The following is an 18,193-nucleotide window of genomic DNA, read 5'->3' as shown; positions in this document are numbered from 1 at the left end:
CAAAGTGAATACATTGACACTCCTGTAACAAGAGGACAACAGGACTTTCCTCTTTGCCATTTTTTTTTTCTGGAGAAGTGTCAGGTGTCGATAATATTAATTCATATATCAAGACCTCAAGATGGAGGCCATCCCAGTGACCCAGCCCAGATCACAAATCTAAACCTACATCAGCCTGCACTTATGGGAAACACTTGTCAAGGAAACCTAACAAACACCAATCGCAATCCTCCAACTCAGCTTTAGCTACTTTACCTTTCCCTAGAAAATAGGACCCACTTGCCTTGACCCTGACCTTCCAGCCAGTTATGCCCTGTTTCTATATTGCTGCTTCTAACTCTCATTAAAACTCACTTTTGCTCCAAATCCCTTGGGCAGAATGCTCCATTGCTTGTGAGCAATGTACTTCCCCAACCCGTGGATTGTTTCCCTTGAATAAAGGACATCAAACTTTGACTAAACTGTTTTAGTTTTGTCAAAATTTGACAGTTTGTATGATGAGGACTTTGTTGAGGTATCACAGGCAGACAGGGAGAGGGCCTGTGAGAGGAGGGTTAGGGGGAAATGAGGACAGACTTAATGGGCATGTAAAGAACAACTAGAAGATGTCAGGAAACCCTGTGTGCCTGACCCTCTAAACTACCGGCTTTAATTACATGCATTCACCCTGTGGCTTAACTTCATGGATCTTGACAATGCCCTTTTCTTAAGGGAAATGTTGGCACGTCTGGCTTGTAAAAGACAAGAACACTCTAGCTGAATGCATTTGCCAGAATTTTTCTCTTATTGTCTAAAGGAGATAAAATGAAGATCACAATTTTGTAGGAGAAAAAAAATCAAGAAATGAAATAAAGTTGGGTGCACAGACCCTAACGGCACCATCCTGGGAGCGTGAGTGGTGCAGCTGCCAATGGAACAGGCCAAATAAGGAAGCTCACCCCTTGGCACGGAAGGGAGGGTGGCAGTTGGGGCGTGCTGGAAGGAACCTACTGCTATCTAGACAAGTCCTTTCACCTCTCAGCTCTTTTCTAATCAATTTACAGGAGGGGAACGTTAGGAGTATGTGCCGGAAAGCCATTCTCATTCCTTAGTGTGATGTTCTCATATCCACGAACTGAGACGTTTTCTACAATTCTCCTTATCTATAGCAATAGAATAAATCGCTCCCTTCTCTGTACTTCATCTTGTAGCTTTTACGCATTGATCTATTGTCAACGATTACCACTCTATATGATCACTTGTCTGCCTTCTGGATAAAACTAGTCCTGGAGGTGCAGGGAGCAGGCCACACTCACCTCACTGCCTCAGCGCCCAGCATGGTGCGAGGTGTTAAGAGCTCCGTTGATGTTTGTTAGACTTAATTGAATTGAAGGTGGGAGTGGAGAGGGGAGAGAGAGGTGTAAAACTGACTTTCTTTTCATGCTCAGAAGGAAATTAGGGACAGAGCTCTTAGAATCATTAAGCTTCATTTTCCCGCCTGCAGCCAGAAATCTGTTAACTCCAGTTAAGTTTGCACAGACATGCAGGCATGAACCACACGCTCTATCTCCTGTATAGCTCAGACCCAAAACCAAGGCTCTATCTCCATAGTTTACAGCCTGAACAAGCCAATCTTGGTTTGTACCACCCACCAGCTACTCCTTGTCCTTGTCAGACAGAAAAATAGATACATGACCTATAGCTGTCACAAATTACAGTGCTCATGCTACCCAGAATAGTACAAGCTGTTCTTTCTTTTCTCAACAGTCAATCAACCTAGATGTGGAAAACCCATTAGGGCATCTTTACTGTGCTTCTCCTATCTCTCTCATCCTCTCATAGTATCCCTGCAAGACGGCCTCTGGGCCGAGCTATTTCTTTTTCTAAGTTAATTAAGGTAGGGGACAGCCACTGCTATTGATGGGAGGCGATTACACACAGGAGCAGATTTTACCATTACTCTCTCCCACTTAAACTATTCCATCTTCAGTTTTCCAGGGCTCAGTTTCATCTATTACTCCTAATTAGAGCCAGCTCCTACTTATTCAACTCATCAGGTATTTATAAAGCATCTACCAGGAGCGTAAGTTGTGTCTGTAACCACGGACAGGCAAAGGACAAATCTAAACGTCATCTATGCTTGATCTTCAACATGCTCATTACTGATACGTATAAGGCGGACAGCTCAAGACCGTGGCAGGAGGCGTAGCTGGGGAAGGTTTCCATCACCTTGTTACTGTTGGTGGTATTTAAGCAGAGATTTGAGTCAGTCAATCATTTGTTCGATTGATTTATAAAGTGAGCAGTTATTAAGTGCTCACTGTTGACAGAAGTCCCTGTATTGTCCACTGTTTTACTCACATGTCCAGTAAAATGGCTGGATGAGAATTTAGAATTGGTGGTGGTTGCGGAATAGGGTTAGAGATCATTCTCTGTCAAAGTTTAAACTCTCTGGCTCTCCTGACAGAACTAGGCAAAGCTGATTATTTACAAACGAATCCTTTCTGCCTGAAAAAGGAAACTAAAGTTATTTCAAGAAAGACAATATGAGCTATTGTTTTCCTCCTGGGTCTCATTTAGTCATTTAAAAATATTTTTTAGTGAGTTAAAAGATCTTTTGAAGACAGTTTCAAAGACATCAAGTTATCTGTATCCATAAAGTGAAACTCCCTACTTGCTTAAAGGAAAATATTCTTATTGATCTCTTGAATTCTGAGGAAAGCAGATGCAGGGGCGTATATCCTCAGAAGTTTGGGGACCTCTCACCTGGACCTCTTCCTGAAGGCAGGCTGGGCAAGCATCCTAGGAGTGCTTTACCACATGTGCACAGAAGGACAATGGCACCCTCTAGTGGCTGACTTTTTTCAAGATGCTTTCTGCTGCTCTCCTTGCCTGGTAAATTGAAAGACAATTTGTTCTTCTTTGCCTAACTTCGCTGCTGATGGACAGGAGCGACTTGACCAGCGTCTGAAGATTGCTTCAACACTCTTCCTTTTGGAGATAGTCTCTTCTTTTATTGCTATGGAAAATGCATGCATAAAGTACCAGCCTTGGCATCAAAAGATCTGGGATTAGAATCATGGTCTCAAGCCAGAAAAATGTTAGCTCCTTTTTTCTCTAAACCTCAATATGAGTGCTGATGCGAAGATTAAAATAAGCAAATGTGTAAGATATCACATGAAGCACACCCAGAGAAAAACAGTACGCATTAAACAGGTATTCTCCAAGGGCTCACCTATTTTTTCTTACTCTGGGTATCAGAAATTTGACTTTAATAGTCAGATGGGATCCAAATATATAAAAATGACCAGAGGGGCACAGGGATTCTTAATAAATCTTTTAGTCATCTCTATTTAGTATGGCGTTAAATGCTCTGCTAAGAGAATTAAACACAGCTTGGTCTGTATACTCATCAGAACCTTCCGTGTATCTCTTTCATCAGTTGCAGAACTCAGGCTCCAAGTTCTTCCTACTGTGGAGCTAGCGTTTGTTTTAACCCATATGATAAGGGAATGGAAGAGAAGTCTAATTGGGTAAGCAGCTAAACCACTCTTTGTATGTTAGCTTCATATTTTTGGACCTTTGGAACCAACCAAAGTAAGTTTTTTTGTTTTTGTGATCTCGCGACACGGCAGTGCAGAGCGGGAGCTGTGGCTGTGACGGGGGGGCTCTGCAGACTTCTGCTGTCACCGTCCCCCTCAGGAGCAGTGTTCTCCATGGGCTGTGATAGCAAGTGGGGTGCGGACTGAAGTGGGAGCGGAGATACATCCTTCCATTTGTGCAACACTGTTACACCTACTGTGCAACACCATTAAACACTTGCAAACCACCCTCTGTCCAGAGAAGCCACCACAGCTCTACGAATCGCAGGCATTTTAACTCCCAACACCTTCACTGCTTCCACAGCACTGTAGTTTTCAGACCTGTATTTAAGTCCTGATTCTACCTCATTAATATGAGGTACAGTTAATGCTGCATGGTTTTGGGCAAATTATGTGATCTAACTGAGCTTGAATGTTCTCATCTCTGATAAAACAATAATATCTCCTTCATAGGGCTATCTGAAGATTACATGAGACAGCAGGGAGAGATCTAGCAGAGAATCTGGCATTGATGTGTGTTTCATAGATGACAACTGCTGCTGACTGTTCTTACTAAATCTTCTACAAATAATAAGGATTCTTAAATGATAAAATCTCAAACTATAAAATAAAAATGTTATCATTTAAAAACCTTTATAATTTTAGATTTTCTTCATGTTATATTTGAACACATTTACTTGCAAAACTCAAATACCACAGCAGAGTCCCACACATTATTGGGGAAGATAATATGATGGAGAAACTTGTGTGTGGCCCTTATACAAGTCGAGGCCATAATTGCATTCCCTCTTCAGACAGTCTTCAGGGCCCCTTCTCAAAGGCCATGGTTATAAGCAGGGTTATGAGAGGTCACCAGGGACCTTGGAAAAGCTACGGAGCCAGCACAGTGCTCTGGGCTGCCAGGCAGGCTGCTTCAGAAGCTGGAAGACATGCTGGTCCTCAAGCCAGGCCAGCTAACTGAAGAACCACAGCATCACTCCTCCCTCAGCCAGAGAGTGATGCTGCAGGGTGACCTGGGTATATGGCTCATACTGGCCCCTGAGTAACCAAGCGCATCTTGTTCTGAAATACTGGCTCAAGTCAGTCAATTTCATGAAGAAAAAAGATGATGAAATCTTTCTCTCTCTCTATCTCCTTCCCTCCTCCCTCCCTCCCTCCCTTCCTTCCTTCCTTCCTTCCTTTATCTGTTCTCCTCTTGACCTATAATTCTTGAGGCAAGCACTATGTTACTTTTATTATAATTTCTTGATAGAAATGGGCAGAGAGGGGGATACAGAATCTTCCCACTAATCACCAGGCAGCTTGGCATCTGTCACTAGCTTCTAGCAGATATTTAGAAAACCCTGAGACTGGTGCCAGTTTCATGACATGATAAGGGCAAAATAGCCCATTTCAAGGAAATTACGGGGAAAGGATGGGGGAAAGGAGAGAAAGAAAGATTCAGCTAGAAGCCTGCATGTATAAGCTGCGATCAGAGAGAGTATAAACAGGGATGTGGTTGACCCAGTTCATTTCCTGCAGGTATGTCAAGAGCAAAGGTGTGCAGAGAACGTCACCAGGTGGGCTCTGACCCAGCCAGTTCTGATGCTCCCAGCATCTCCTCACCAACATGCCATTCGTGAGATGATGGCAATGTGAGATGAAGAAAGACAGGGCTCAGCTTCTAGAAATGAGGGTAAGAATCAGGCCCCAGAGAGATAACTGGGGAAGAATGTTGCTTTCACTGATTGAAGATCTTGCTACGGTTTCCGATGCCACTCAGAATAAAAGCCTCTGCCATCTGTGGCTTCAAGGCCAGCAACCTGGTCAGCACTTGTTTCCTGTCTGCCCTCATCTCCTCTTGCTTTCCCCTCCGTCCCTCTGCTCCAACCCCACTCCCCTCCTCGCTGTTCCACAAACACACCAGACACGCTCCTGTCTCAGCGTCTTTGCTCTCAGGTTCGCCCTCGAGAATGTTCTCCTCACACATCTGCTAAATCCCCTCCCTTACCTCCTTCTGGTCTTTTCTCATGAGACCTTTTCCAGCTACTCTACTTATTTATTTATTTTTAACATCTTTATTGGAGTATAGTTGCTTTACAGTGGTGTGTAGCTTTCTGCTGTATAACAAAGTGAATCAGCTATACATATACATCTATCTCCATATCCCCTCCCTCTTGCGTCTCCCTCCCACCCTCCCTATCCCACCCCTCTAGGTGGTCACAAAGCACTGAGCTGATCTCCCTGTGCTATGCGGCTGCCTCCCACTAACTATCTATTTTACGTTTGGTAGTGTATATATGTCCATGCCACCCTCTCACTTCGTCCCAGCTTACCCTTCACTTGCAACTCCCTCACCTCTTTATTTTTCTTCATAGAACATGTCACCCTTTTACACAATGTGTGCTTCACTTATTTATTCTGCTTCTAGTCTACTATGCCTTCCTGAATGCAGGTTCCATGAGGAGGCAGAGGTTTCCCGTGCACTTCACCATCCAGGGGAGTGCCTCATACACATGAGTGCTCAGTGCATATTTGTTCCACAGGAAATTAGTGTTGGACTTGCTGTTCTCAGCACCGTGTCTTGGGTGGGGCACAGAAACTCAAGGGACTCAAGAGTCCTGAGCACAAGGGGCTCACAAAGGGTTGTCAAGGTGGGGCTTCTGATCCAGTGGGGTTTCCACGTGCCAATGTGTTTAAGACTCAGCAGTAGAGCCCTTCGGTCTGTGGGGGGGTAACTTTGAGGAATAGTCATAAGATTGGGGGTGCCAATAATTAAGCCCCTGCCATTGGGACCCCAGGGGTATCAGAAAACAAAGCCCAGGATTAAGCTGTTGTCTCTATCAGAAAGAGCAGCCATATATTGAAGGCAAATTATTTGTGAAGTTTGGAGGGGAAACTTTAGATCCAGATGAACCAAGGCCTACAGATGAGAAGGGGGTGTATGGGCCTTGATGTGCCTCTGGACCACTCCCCTCCCCCAACTACCTGGCAAAGGTCAGCACACATCTTAGCCTGGTCTTTATTGGCCCAGATGCATATCCTGAGGCTTGTCCTGGGATTATTTTACAGGTATCTCAAAAGTGAGTCGGGCCACCTAAATGTCCTTCAACAGATAAATGGATAAAGAAGATGTGGTATGGTTATACAGTGGAATATTATTCAGCCATAAAAAAGAATGAAATAATGCCTTTTGCAGCAACATGGATGAACCTAGAGATTATCATACTAAGTGAATTAAGTCAGACAAAGAAAAACAAATATCATATGACATCACTTATATGTGGAATCTAAAATAACAATACAAACGAACTTATTTACAAAATGGAAATAGACCCACAGACATAGAAAACACACTTATGGTTACCAAAAGGGAAAGGGGGAAGAGGGTAAGTTAGGAGTTTGGGATTAACATGTACACACTACTATATATAAAATAAATAACCAACAAGGACCTACTATATAGCACAGGGAAATATACTCAATATTTTTAATAAACTATAAGGGAAAAGAATCTGAAAAAATAGATATATATGTATGTATAACTGAATCACTTTGCTGTACACCTGAAACTAACACAACATTGTAAATCAATTCTACTTCAATTTTTTAAAAAGTGAGTTCAGTGTCTGGGGAAGACGAGGGGTAAAAGATGTCTGAGGATTGTATCACCCAACGTCTGACAGAGATGCTCAATTGTAAGATCCTCAAAGATGAAGTGCTGAGCTTCCCTGGTGGCGCAGTGGTTAAGAATCCGCCTGCCAATGCAGGGGACACAGGTTCGTGCCCTGGTCCGGGAAGATCCCACATGCTGTGGAGCAACTAAGCCTGTGCGCCACAGCTACTGAGGCTGTGCTCTAGAGTCCGCAAGCCACAACTACTGAAGCCCATGCGCCTAGAGCCCGTGCTCCACAACAAGAGAAGCCACCGCAATGAGAAGCCCGCGCACCGCACTGAAGAGTAGCCCCTGCTGGCCGCAACTAGAGAAAGCCCACGTGCAGCAACAAAGACACGATGCGGCCAAAAATACATAAATAAATTAAAAAAAAAAAAAATGAAGTGCTTCTTGCACATATTCTTATTTAATCCTCACGTTGACCTCATGAGGAAGGCATTGTTAAACAGCTGAGGAAAATGAGCCTCAGAAAGTTTCAACGTTAGTCCAAGCTCACACGGGGGGTGGTAAGCGGCAGCATGGGGTCTCCCTCCAGATCTGTTTCTGAAGCTCTGTGTGTTTCTCTGAACCACACTGCCACACATTGGCACCAGCAGGCTGGGGCCATCCTGCCCGGTTCCTCACACATCCTGTCGCCAACCTGCCTGAACTGTGTCAGTGTGACCTCCCAGGTCTGTATAGAATACCTTGTGGTTTGGCTAGCAGCCAGGCATAATGGGAACAAGAAAAGCCCAAGTTGGATGTAATGTACAACATGGTAATTATAGTTAATAATACTGCATTGTATATTCGAAAGTTGCTAAGAGAGTGGATCTTGAAAGTTCTTGTCACAAGAAAAAAATTGTAACTGTGGTGATGGATGTTAACTAGACTTATCGTGGTGATCACTTCACAATATACACAAATATAGAATTATTATATTGTACACCTGAAGCTAACATAATGTTATATGTCAATTATATCTCAATTTTTTAAAAAAAGAGAATGAAAGGAATTCTGAGAGGTAAAAGCCAAAGTCACAGGATTCCATGGACCCACAGATTACCACCTTCCAGGAAACCAGTCAAAGACTGGGTTGATATTTGCTCTCTTCCCATTAGTTGTCAATGAGATTTTGGTAGAAGAGTCTCAATTATTCCAAGCAAATGGCAACCCTTAAGGGGTAGAATGCCATCACTAACTTTCTGTTCAGGGTAGCTGTCTTGCTCTGTGGAGAAATTTTTAAAAACTTTAGAGACATCACTTTTTTTTTTTTTTTTTTGCACCTCACGTTAATCTCAGGATGTCAAGTGTACAGCAAGGATTACTCCCCTCATCTGATGATAAAGGAAACCAAGGTGGCAGAGATAAAGGCTGCTTCCCGCTGCCCCTTTCTCCCTGGCAATTCTGATTGCACGGTGTCACCCAGGCAGACTTCTTCTCAACTCTAATCTCTCTTCTGGTGTGGATGAAAGGTGATACCCAGAAGGTTGGGACCAGAATACAGTCCTCAAAAAGTGGGGAAACAAAGAGCCCAAGTCAAGGCAGATTCGTGTGTTCTCTCTCTCAGTCTATGGGTAGATCCCTATGGTGGCCAGATAGAGAGAGCCTCGCAGCATTAGAGATCTGTGTCCCTCACTAGCCCGCACTGCTGACTGAGCCAGCAGGAGGTTACTGGGGGTCTCATGTCAAAGTGTTTGGCCAGCAAGTCTTGAACAGGTCTCCCTCAGGAGTTTTCTCTGCCTAAAGCCTGTTCTATTTTTCTTCTCCCGAGGTATAGCAAGCCCTGTTGGGGTATCAAGTGGCACCAAATACATTCATCCAACAAATGTATTCATTCAGAAAATATTTTTTGAGCACCCAGTATGTGCTGGGAACACTGAAAGTGCCTGTGACATAAATCCGTGGGTTATGGTTCTCAAAGGGTTATGCAAAGTCTTTTTTGGCGGCAATAGCATCATGAATATGGTGAATTAGGCCATGCAAGGGAAAAATCAGTCATTGGTGCTCCTTGATGCATTTTGCAAAGGCTGCCCTTGGCTCCTGCATTCTCCACAGCCTTCTATTACATTTCTGCTGTGCCTTAAGCCAGGGACACTGCTATGATATTCTTGGTTGTAAAGTGTCTAATTGAATGGCCCCATATTCTGGATTTTTTCTTGGACCCACCTACATCTAAAGTTACCAATTCTGGGTCTCATTCTTTAGAGGTCTAGATAAATTCATTCAGTTTGATGTTCGTAACTGGTTAATATATCACCCTTATTAAAATTACATTTCAGAGGAACATATTATACCTCTACTTAAAGAAATACCAACTGGTGGGCAATTTGAAGGACCTAGCTGCCTCATGAGGTATGTTGGTCCAGGATGTATGTGTAACTCTCAACACTTATTTAGTTTAATGAATTAAGCAGCCACCTGTGGAAACAGCCCTGTTTCTGGAGGGTACACACTTGGGGTTAAACCACCAAGTACAAGTAACCCAGAATCTCCTTGATTTCAAGAAGATCTTAACCATCTCCTCTGCAGACTCAAAAACAGATACTATTTCTCAAATTTCCAAAGATCCATAGAAAACCAAGTAGCATTTTAGAATTCTGACACAATCTATGGTTACAAAGAATACCGTCCTTGACACTGTACGTTGGGAGTGGAGTGGACGCTGTCAGTGCTTCTCCAGATGCCAGCAGACCTCTTTACAGCGCATCTCCTCCTGACATCTGTGTGCTTTTGCTTCTAAATGCCTGCACCTGACGTGTTCTCTGGGAGGCTGCCCTTGGGCCACTGAAGGTTTATATTATATATTAAATGCCTGGGAGTTTGCATCACCCTGGGTCAGCCCTTAAGCAAAGGACTGATGGGCCAGGGCATGAAAGTCCAGAGGCAGAACTTCAGAATTCCTCTGCAGGACCAGGCTGAAGTTACCCTTAGTGGGGTTTTGCCTGCGTCAGACAGTTGTGTGGATTTCTTCTTCCCTGTCCTGCTTTCCCCAACTCTTCATCAGTTTGTCCTGGGCCTGGAAGCATAGCTTCATTCCAAGTCTGCTTCTGGGGAACGTTCTTTAAGACAGGCTACATAAAGACAAGGAGCGTGCCAAGCCACAGATGTACTTCCAATACCGCTGTTCCCAGAGGGTAAAAGGAGCAATGCTTCAGCCTAATGCAGGCTTGTCTGAAATGTATGCTACTTCCAACCAGAAGCCTCTCTGACCTGAAATGAAGCACTCCTCCTCCCCCCCACACCTTGATGCTCCTCCTGGGGGCTTTCATGGCATCGAACTGACAGGCGACATGACTGACTCCTGTGTCTGACTAAGAACTCCTTGAGGGCAGAATCTGTGTCCTGATTGTTGTTTGAATTTTAAGTGAAATGACTGAATAAACCCCTATTGCTGACACCCACAACACCCCAGGTGCTGCACCGGGCATGGAGATGCATAAAAATCACTGGAATGAAAGTATCAATAGCATTAGATGCATCTCTTGTAAAGCACAGGTCAAAGCACACTGAATATTGTATTATTTTAATTTTATGATAATGCATTTGATATTAGTATATTTGCAATTTTCATGATATATTGTAAAATACTAGCAGGCTGCAGGCCTGGCCCCTGCTTGGAGGAGGAGGAGGAACGGGATGATCCTTGGTTACAGTTAGCTGCAGATAGGCTACAATTAATGTCCAGATTCTCTAACAATAGGTATTAGTGAATTGCTGGAAAAATCATTATTCTCCCATAATGCCACAACCTCAGCCCAGATTGCTTAGAGAATAAAGTTGTTTTTTTTTTTAAATGTGCTGATCCTGTAACATATTAAATGATATTTCCAAGCACAAACAATACTTCAGGATTTCTGATTTGTCCTGAAGGATAGACGTTCAAAACGCTCTAGCCTTTGACCACTCCTCACACCAAGGTTATCTTTATAAAGCCTACCGAGCTCTTCAGCCATCAGCCAGATGTCATCGGTTTAAGAGAGAAAAACTCAAACATATTCCAGGGTCAGACCTGAGTTAGGGGTTTGTGAGGAAAAATAACTGGGCTCCAGAATGGACAGCATCAGGGAGAAGCAACAAACTATGACAGTCTGTTCCTCATCATCAGTGAGGCTAAACGCTGAGTGAACTAATGACACAGCCAAGGATTAACAGTATCCTCTTAGTCATTCGTGAAAGACGACTGAATCACGTCTTTGAGAAAACTCAATAGGCTAGACCCATAAATGAATTAATAAGAAAAAAAGCTGGCATGGGATCAATTCATTACTGCCTACTACTTCTTGAGCCAAAGGATAACTATCTTATTAAACAAAAGTATGAAGTGAATGAGTCATGTTGATTACCCTCCAAGAAGGAGGTAGAAATCAATCAGGAATGCCAAGATTTCCTTACATGGGTTTGGTATGTCTTCTAAGAAATGAGATGAAACCACAAACCTTAGCAGGTAAACTAAACCTAACACAAATGAGTCCAGGCTTCATTTCCTACTTTGTGGATGCTGAAGAGTTTCTTCCCAAGTGTTGTATAGCTCTCTAGGATGAATAAATTAAAATAGGCCTCATCGAACTACTAATTATAAGTCAGTTCTGTATTCTGTTTCTAGTACTGCTATTGGCACTGGTTCACAGCACATTGCAATGAATATAATAGGTTTTAAATAAAAGTTTTATGAGTTGAATCTAATATGGTACCTGCCCTAAACCATCTTATGATATTATTTTAAAATGATAACAAAATTATTACAGTGAAAAGTAACAAATATGCCTTGAAATTTTCCAAAATATTGCTCAAATATGATTCCTTTTTTTCAAGGATGGCAAATATGTGGCATGAGGGCCAACTTCCCATGTGCATGGCAAGCATTGTTAATTGTCTCTGTATCTCTCTTTCCTCCTTTTCTCCACAGGGGCCTCAGATTCCTTCTCAGCACAATGCTCCAGACACTGTGTATCAACCAATCAGAGAAACATGAGTTGAAACTTAAATGTCATAAGATTTTATGAGGTTTAAGAGGGAGAGATTTAAGACAGGGTAGAAAAAGGAATTTGAGAGCCATATCCTTTCTCCACAATTGCTAACATTAACTGAATGCTTATATGTGCCAAGTACGATTTTCTGGGTCTAAGAGGTATTAACCCATTTCATCCTCACAGAAATTTTATGCAGGAGATGATGTTAGCTTTTTTTTTAATCCATGGAATTTGGATAATGAGACCCAGAAAGGTTAAGCAACTTAGTGAAAAATGCACAGCTGGTAATTGTCAGAGCTGGGATTCAAGCCCATATTTTCTGGCTCTAGATCCTATACTCTGTGCTACTAGACTGAAAAGAACTCAGTAGAAGAGGTAGATAACATATAGAGACTAGGAAAAAAAGTTGAATCATTGAAATGAAAAAAGAAAGAAAAGGACAAGTGAGAAAAGAAACAAAATAAAATCCAGATTTGTAAGCATAATGTTTTTTCTAAGATCATTACTATGCTTTAAAAAATGTCATTGATCATATATATATACATGTATATATGTGTATATATATATATATATATATATATATATATATACATAACATGCATATATTATATATGCATTATATGGTTAGAGACTAAATATAATGACAAACTATATATATGTATAGTGTGTATATATATTCTTCTACATAATAATAGTAGCGACGATATGACATGTTAACATTTTTTGAAATATAAGGTAACACTGAAATTTGACCTTTTCCAATTATTCTGAGAGTACATTTTCTGAGGAAGAGTGAAAGGTAAATGTCAGATGACTGAATCACAAAATACTGGAAAGGTTAAGGCAAAAGCAGAGCATTGCCATAGTACTTTTAGTCTCAGGCATGATAATTAGTAAACTTAATTTATTCTGAGTCTGTTCTTGTGGTGCTATGAAAGTCTATTTTCATGAACAATGATGAGGACAAAAAGGCAGGGCAGTGAAGTTCAAGACTCACTTCTCGAATGTCATCATCAAGGCTTCCTCTAATGATTTAGGGAAAAAAGTAATGTTCTGTGCATTTACTAGAGGACATGCCTGTCTGCCTACTTTTTACACACTGTTCCTACAGTTTATCAGTGGACAATGACAAAAGCCTTTGGCTTTCAGAGTGGGCATTAGAAAAAGAAGAAAGGTAAAGCATTCTTAGATTCTGTACATACCTATTTTCTCTTGGTTTTTACTTCAGTGTCTTCGATAACATGATACTTAGGGAGTGCTACAACTATGATGAATCTGAAAAACTAATTTTTAGTACCGTGACTTATGTAATCTCCTTAGTATGTAGAACTCCCCTTACCATTGAATATGTGGGCTATTTGATCTGTCATTTTCAAAGAGTTTGAAAAACATGAATCGATATCCCTATGATCCACTTACACTGGATAAATTATCTATCAAGTGGCACTAATATAAAAAAAGCCTATCATACAGTTGGTCAATGTCTCTAGCTATTTACTCAGTTGTACAAAATTTCTACAAAAATTGATTCCAAAATGAAAGCTTTTTGTGACTTGTGAATAGGTGTTATCATATTCATCCTGGAGAAGTATTTTTAAACGTTTCCATAGAAACGTTTACAGTTGTTGCTGTACATAGAGTAAAGAAGAAACTTCAAGCAATCATTCTAGTGATTCAAGAAAAACAATACATTTGCCTTAATTACCTGGGTCTTTCATAGAGTTTGTGGTGTATCTCTAACCTCAGCTAGTCACATGTAAAAGTAAAGACTCAGAATATAAGTCAATGTTGTGTACGGTAACAGATGTTTGGCTGAATTTTCAACTTCTGCCAGTGGTAGGCTGCCGAGCTGTGCTCCTACACAACCTCTGGTTAACTTGCTCAGGTAAGTTTCCAGAGTACAACACAGAGGTCTGGGTCAGGAACTCACATCCTTTTTTGTTCTCCAGTGATTCAACCTGCACCCTCTGCACTGAAGGGCAGAGACTCTAACTACAGTGTAGGACCTCCCACCCAGCACCACTCAACAGACTGTGGGGACAGCTGCCATGGCTTTCATAACCCCTGCCTGGCACACAATGACGAGGGATGGTTTCAGAGTGAAGAAGGAGGCTGTATCTGCTTGTTAGAATCAGAATAGATGCAGGCCATACTTAGAATGTGGCACTTAGAGAAAACCCTTGGCCCAAAGCTGGAAATTGGTCTTGACAGTGATTCTATTGGGGCACTAATAGGTCAGGCTGCCTGTTTGGCAAATACTACTGTATAGTCTCTCCATTTTAATTAAAATTTTAGTTTTGGGTTTTCTTTTACTATTCACATAGTGATAAGATTAATACTGGAATAGTGCTGGATGGGTGGCAGAGACTGTCCAAATAAAGTCAATCTGTTCTCACCAAGTCACAGCCACTGAATTCACTATTTCTCCCTTAGTGTCCCACACTCATGCCCAACTCTTGGCCTTGCTCACACTATCCCCACTCCTTAATATACATCTCCATCTTTTATTCTTTTTTGTATCTGCAATCGTTTTGAAGCCCAATATTCTTTTTACCCCTAGCCTGTCATGATTAACATGATTGTGTATCTCTGGACTGGGTATAGAATGGAATATTTTCAGATACAGCCCATTTTTCCTAACCTAGAGGTTGAAATATAAGCTTCACAATGAGACAACCACACTCCAAAATAGCTGTTCAAGATCCCAGGTAACTGTGAGGCCTCTGCTGTGAGGCAGGCCTAGGTTTTGTTCCTGGTTCTGACACTTGCTCTATGTGCAAGTTACTTAACCACTAAAAGCCTCTGTTTTCTCATTTCTAAAACGAGTATAGTAACAATAGTTACCTCATACAGCTGTTGTAAGCATTAAGTTAGACTTAATTATATAGAGCATGGAAAGCATTTATCACAGTGCCTGGCACATGGTAGGTGCTCAATAAACACTTCTTATAGTTGTATTAAGTCTTATTTCTTTACTTTGTTGTAGGTTCCTTGAGGTCAGACACATTTTTTATTCCTTTTAATCCCTGGCAAAGTTTTAAGCAGGCAGTAGATACTGGTGATTCATTTTATATCCCTAGTAAAATCATATTAAATTTGTGTTATTTCTCAGTCTCAAAGTAATGAGAACAGCAGAGAGTAAAACTAGGCAGTTATGTACAAAACCAGGGGCTTCATTTTGTTCTTTGGTGGATGGTCTGCCATGAGGAGTCAGCAGGGCTTGGCCCTCAGGGAGTAGCTGTATGGTCAGAGTGCCAGATACCATTGTTCTGTCCTCCTTATGGTACCCAAACTTCCAGAAAGCACCAAACCACAGAAAAGAAATATGAGAGATAGCAGTTTGGATAAACACATTTAAATTTCTTAACCACCTAATTTTAAAAGATTAAGCTAACTGCAACATGAATACAGGATTTAAAGCCAGTGGTCTTAAGATATTTGAAGGATCGTTGTGCTTTGACAATCCTTTGCCAATATGCCTTGAATTAAGTTCTTGCTGGAATTTTTAAAGCCTTTCTTAAAATATGCTTGAGTTGTCTTTTCATCTTCCAATTAAAAGGAAATTAGAAGAGATGCCAATTCAGTTGCACTTCAAGGAAAATGTGTTGACTTCAGGACATTTAAATTTGAACAATAACAGGTGGCACTTGATGGCAGTGCCTTTTACTGAGGAACTCATCGTCATGCCTGTTGCATTTCCTAAAACTTATATCTTGTCAAGTCAACCCAATTTAAAAGACACTGAGAAATCTAAATACCTTTTCCAGAATCTTCTGGAGTCAAGCCCATTTGCTGTCATAGAGTGCTCCTTGGCTTGGAGGCCAATCTCTTGCATGGCATGACACACAAGCTTTGTGCATTTAGATTATTTTAATTTGCAGATAGTGCATTTGGTTATGAAGTTGATTTTTAAAAATTCTGATTCAAATGTTGTCACAGAACATTTGAAAACAGACCTTTTCTGTATCACTAAATAATTTCTCAATAAGTAATAACCATAAATATAAAATCACTGTATATAAAAATCTCAGCTGTATTTTCTGATCTGGTTACATAAAGGTTTTTTGATGTAAACTAAATCAAAGTTGGGGCCAAATAGATTCTCTGTGACCATTTTACCTTTAAAATGAAATTTAAAATTTGCATTTGAAGCCTCTCTTTATTGAATTTAAAGCAGCACTTCAGGTCAATGCCCAGCATCATCCAAATGTTGACAGTCTTTGGGTAGCTGAATAGTGAACCTTCATTTCTTTCTTTTAGTTGCTTTAGATATGGCCTCACATCATCAGTAAGTAATAGCAACCTCTTGGTAAATGCTCATAAATTCAAATTCCTGTTTTATATATTTTGAGAGGAGGGTAGGACATACTAAGTATTTGCAAGTTCCCTCAACACGTTTTTTCCTTTACATTTGAGGCCAAATGTAGGAATTCACCTGTAAAGCCCCTTGGAAATGGCACAAAAATTGTACTATAATTGAAGCAAATAACGATAATTGTTTGTGGCTTTGATACTTCTCCAATAAAGTGTTCATATTTGGCCAATAATTTTTCAATAAAATAAAAAATTGTACATCGTACAATATAAAGTATAATATAAAGAGCTTTTGAGTGTCTGTATTGGCTGCAAAAGAAAATAGAACAAGTATTTCACATGCACATGTGCAAACACACACACACACACACACACAGAGAACTGAACTGTTTCCAGAGTTCAGTGAAGGAAATACTTTTTCACTGGTAAGTGTAACATTTTCAAAGAGATGAATCAGAAAATTTAGGAAAGATTTAACCCCATTTTGCACAGATATTATCAATCATCATATTCTGTGTGGGCTAAGAAGGGTAGATGATTAAACAGTATTCTCTAAATGGCAAGAGATTATTTTTCTCTAGATTTCAAGTCTGGAAGTCACCAGCAAGGGATCCATAGAGCAGGCAAGAAGGTACCTGAAATCTCCATCAGGGGACATACCACAACATGGTGTGTCTGCCCTGTCAGCTGAAATGATTCCCAGGCAGACACTACATGGCAATCACATCATCACAGTAGTTGTACCCAAGAAAGCAGTTTACAAAACAAGCACCAAACAACTGGGCATAATTTTTGTCATAATCTGCAAACTTTAGCCTGAATAATGAAATTTAATCACCAAAAATATTAAATAGTAGAGTTCCAAATAATAGGATGACCCAAGTTATCTTTGAACTTTTTCTTCTTTAAAAGCTGGTCATATTGGCACTTGAAAAAATAAATCAGAAAATAACATGGCTTCAAGTGGACAAATAAATATGAATTTTAAAGAAAGACTTTGCATTATCTATTGCTTTCCTCTTGATTTGGTTTCATTGATAATTTCTCCCCAAGTTTTCTAATAAGTTCTGCCAGGTCTTCTGAATTTTGAGTTTTTTCTTCAAGGAGTTCATAGCGGAGACTTGAGATGTCCTGTTTAATTTCCTTCAGTTCCCCTTTGCAAAACAAGAGTGATAAGAAGTCAATTGTAAATACATAATGCAGAGAAACTAGTGATTCTGGGATAGATTGAAATCAGCCTTAATGCCACACACATCTGTGTTTTGAATCCTTTCAAAGGAAATCACTTTTTAATGGGGGCAGGTTTCTATTTTCTCAGCTCAGTATTTTGGTTAGTGAAAAGATTATAGAGAAAACTTATAACGTAGTCCTCCTGAAGTCAGTGGAAGGGAAACATTGGTGGCAAATGTTACAGGGTTTGGGGGCAACGGACCCTCACTATCCCCAACCACTTCCTTCTCCCTCCAAGCCCCCCACGGATATAATACAGTTCGCTCTCCCTATCCTCGGGTTTTACGTGTGCGGATGCGGAGGGTAGACTGTAGTAGTTACTTCATTTATATAAGGGACTTGGGCACCCGTGGATTTTGGTATCCACACAGGTCCTGGAACCAACCTCCCACGAATACCAAGAGATGACTGTAGTTACTTATCTAGCAAGTGGCATCTGCCCCCAACTGCGGAGAAATAGC

General features: G+C 41.0%; 1 protein-coding gene across 2 annotated transcripts in view; it reads right to left on the bottom strand.

The window, feature by feature from the left end:
• Positions 1-6,823: 6,823 nt before the first annotated feature.
• Positions 6,824-18,193, bottom strand: part of TRPC6 (transient receptor potential cation channel subfamily C member 6) — a 124,749-nt gene continuing 113,379 nt past the window's right edge. For both annotated transcript variants that reach the window (XM_082409899.1, XM_082409901.1), the window contains exon 13: positions 6,824-17,656. In XM_082409899.1, coding sequence (XP_082266025.1) covers positions 17,505-17,656 — 152 coding nt within the window. In that variant the 3' untranslated portion in view covers positions 6,824-17,504. The remainder of the gene's footprint in view (positions 17,657-18,193) is intronic.

The sequence above is a fragment of the Balaenoptera physalus genome (genome assembly GCF_965194825.1).
Source record: "Balaenoptera physalus genome assembly, chromosome: 10".
In the NCBI taxonomy this organism is placed as follows: Eukaryota; Metazoa; Chordata; class Mammalia; order Artiodactyla; family Balaenopteridae; genus Balaenoptera; species Balaenoptera physalus.
Note: the sequence above shows the minus strand (reverse complement) of the source record. Positions and strands in the feature narration are given on the sequence as shown.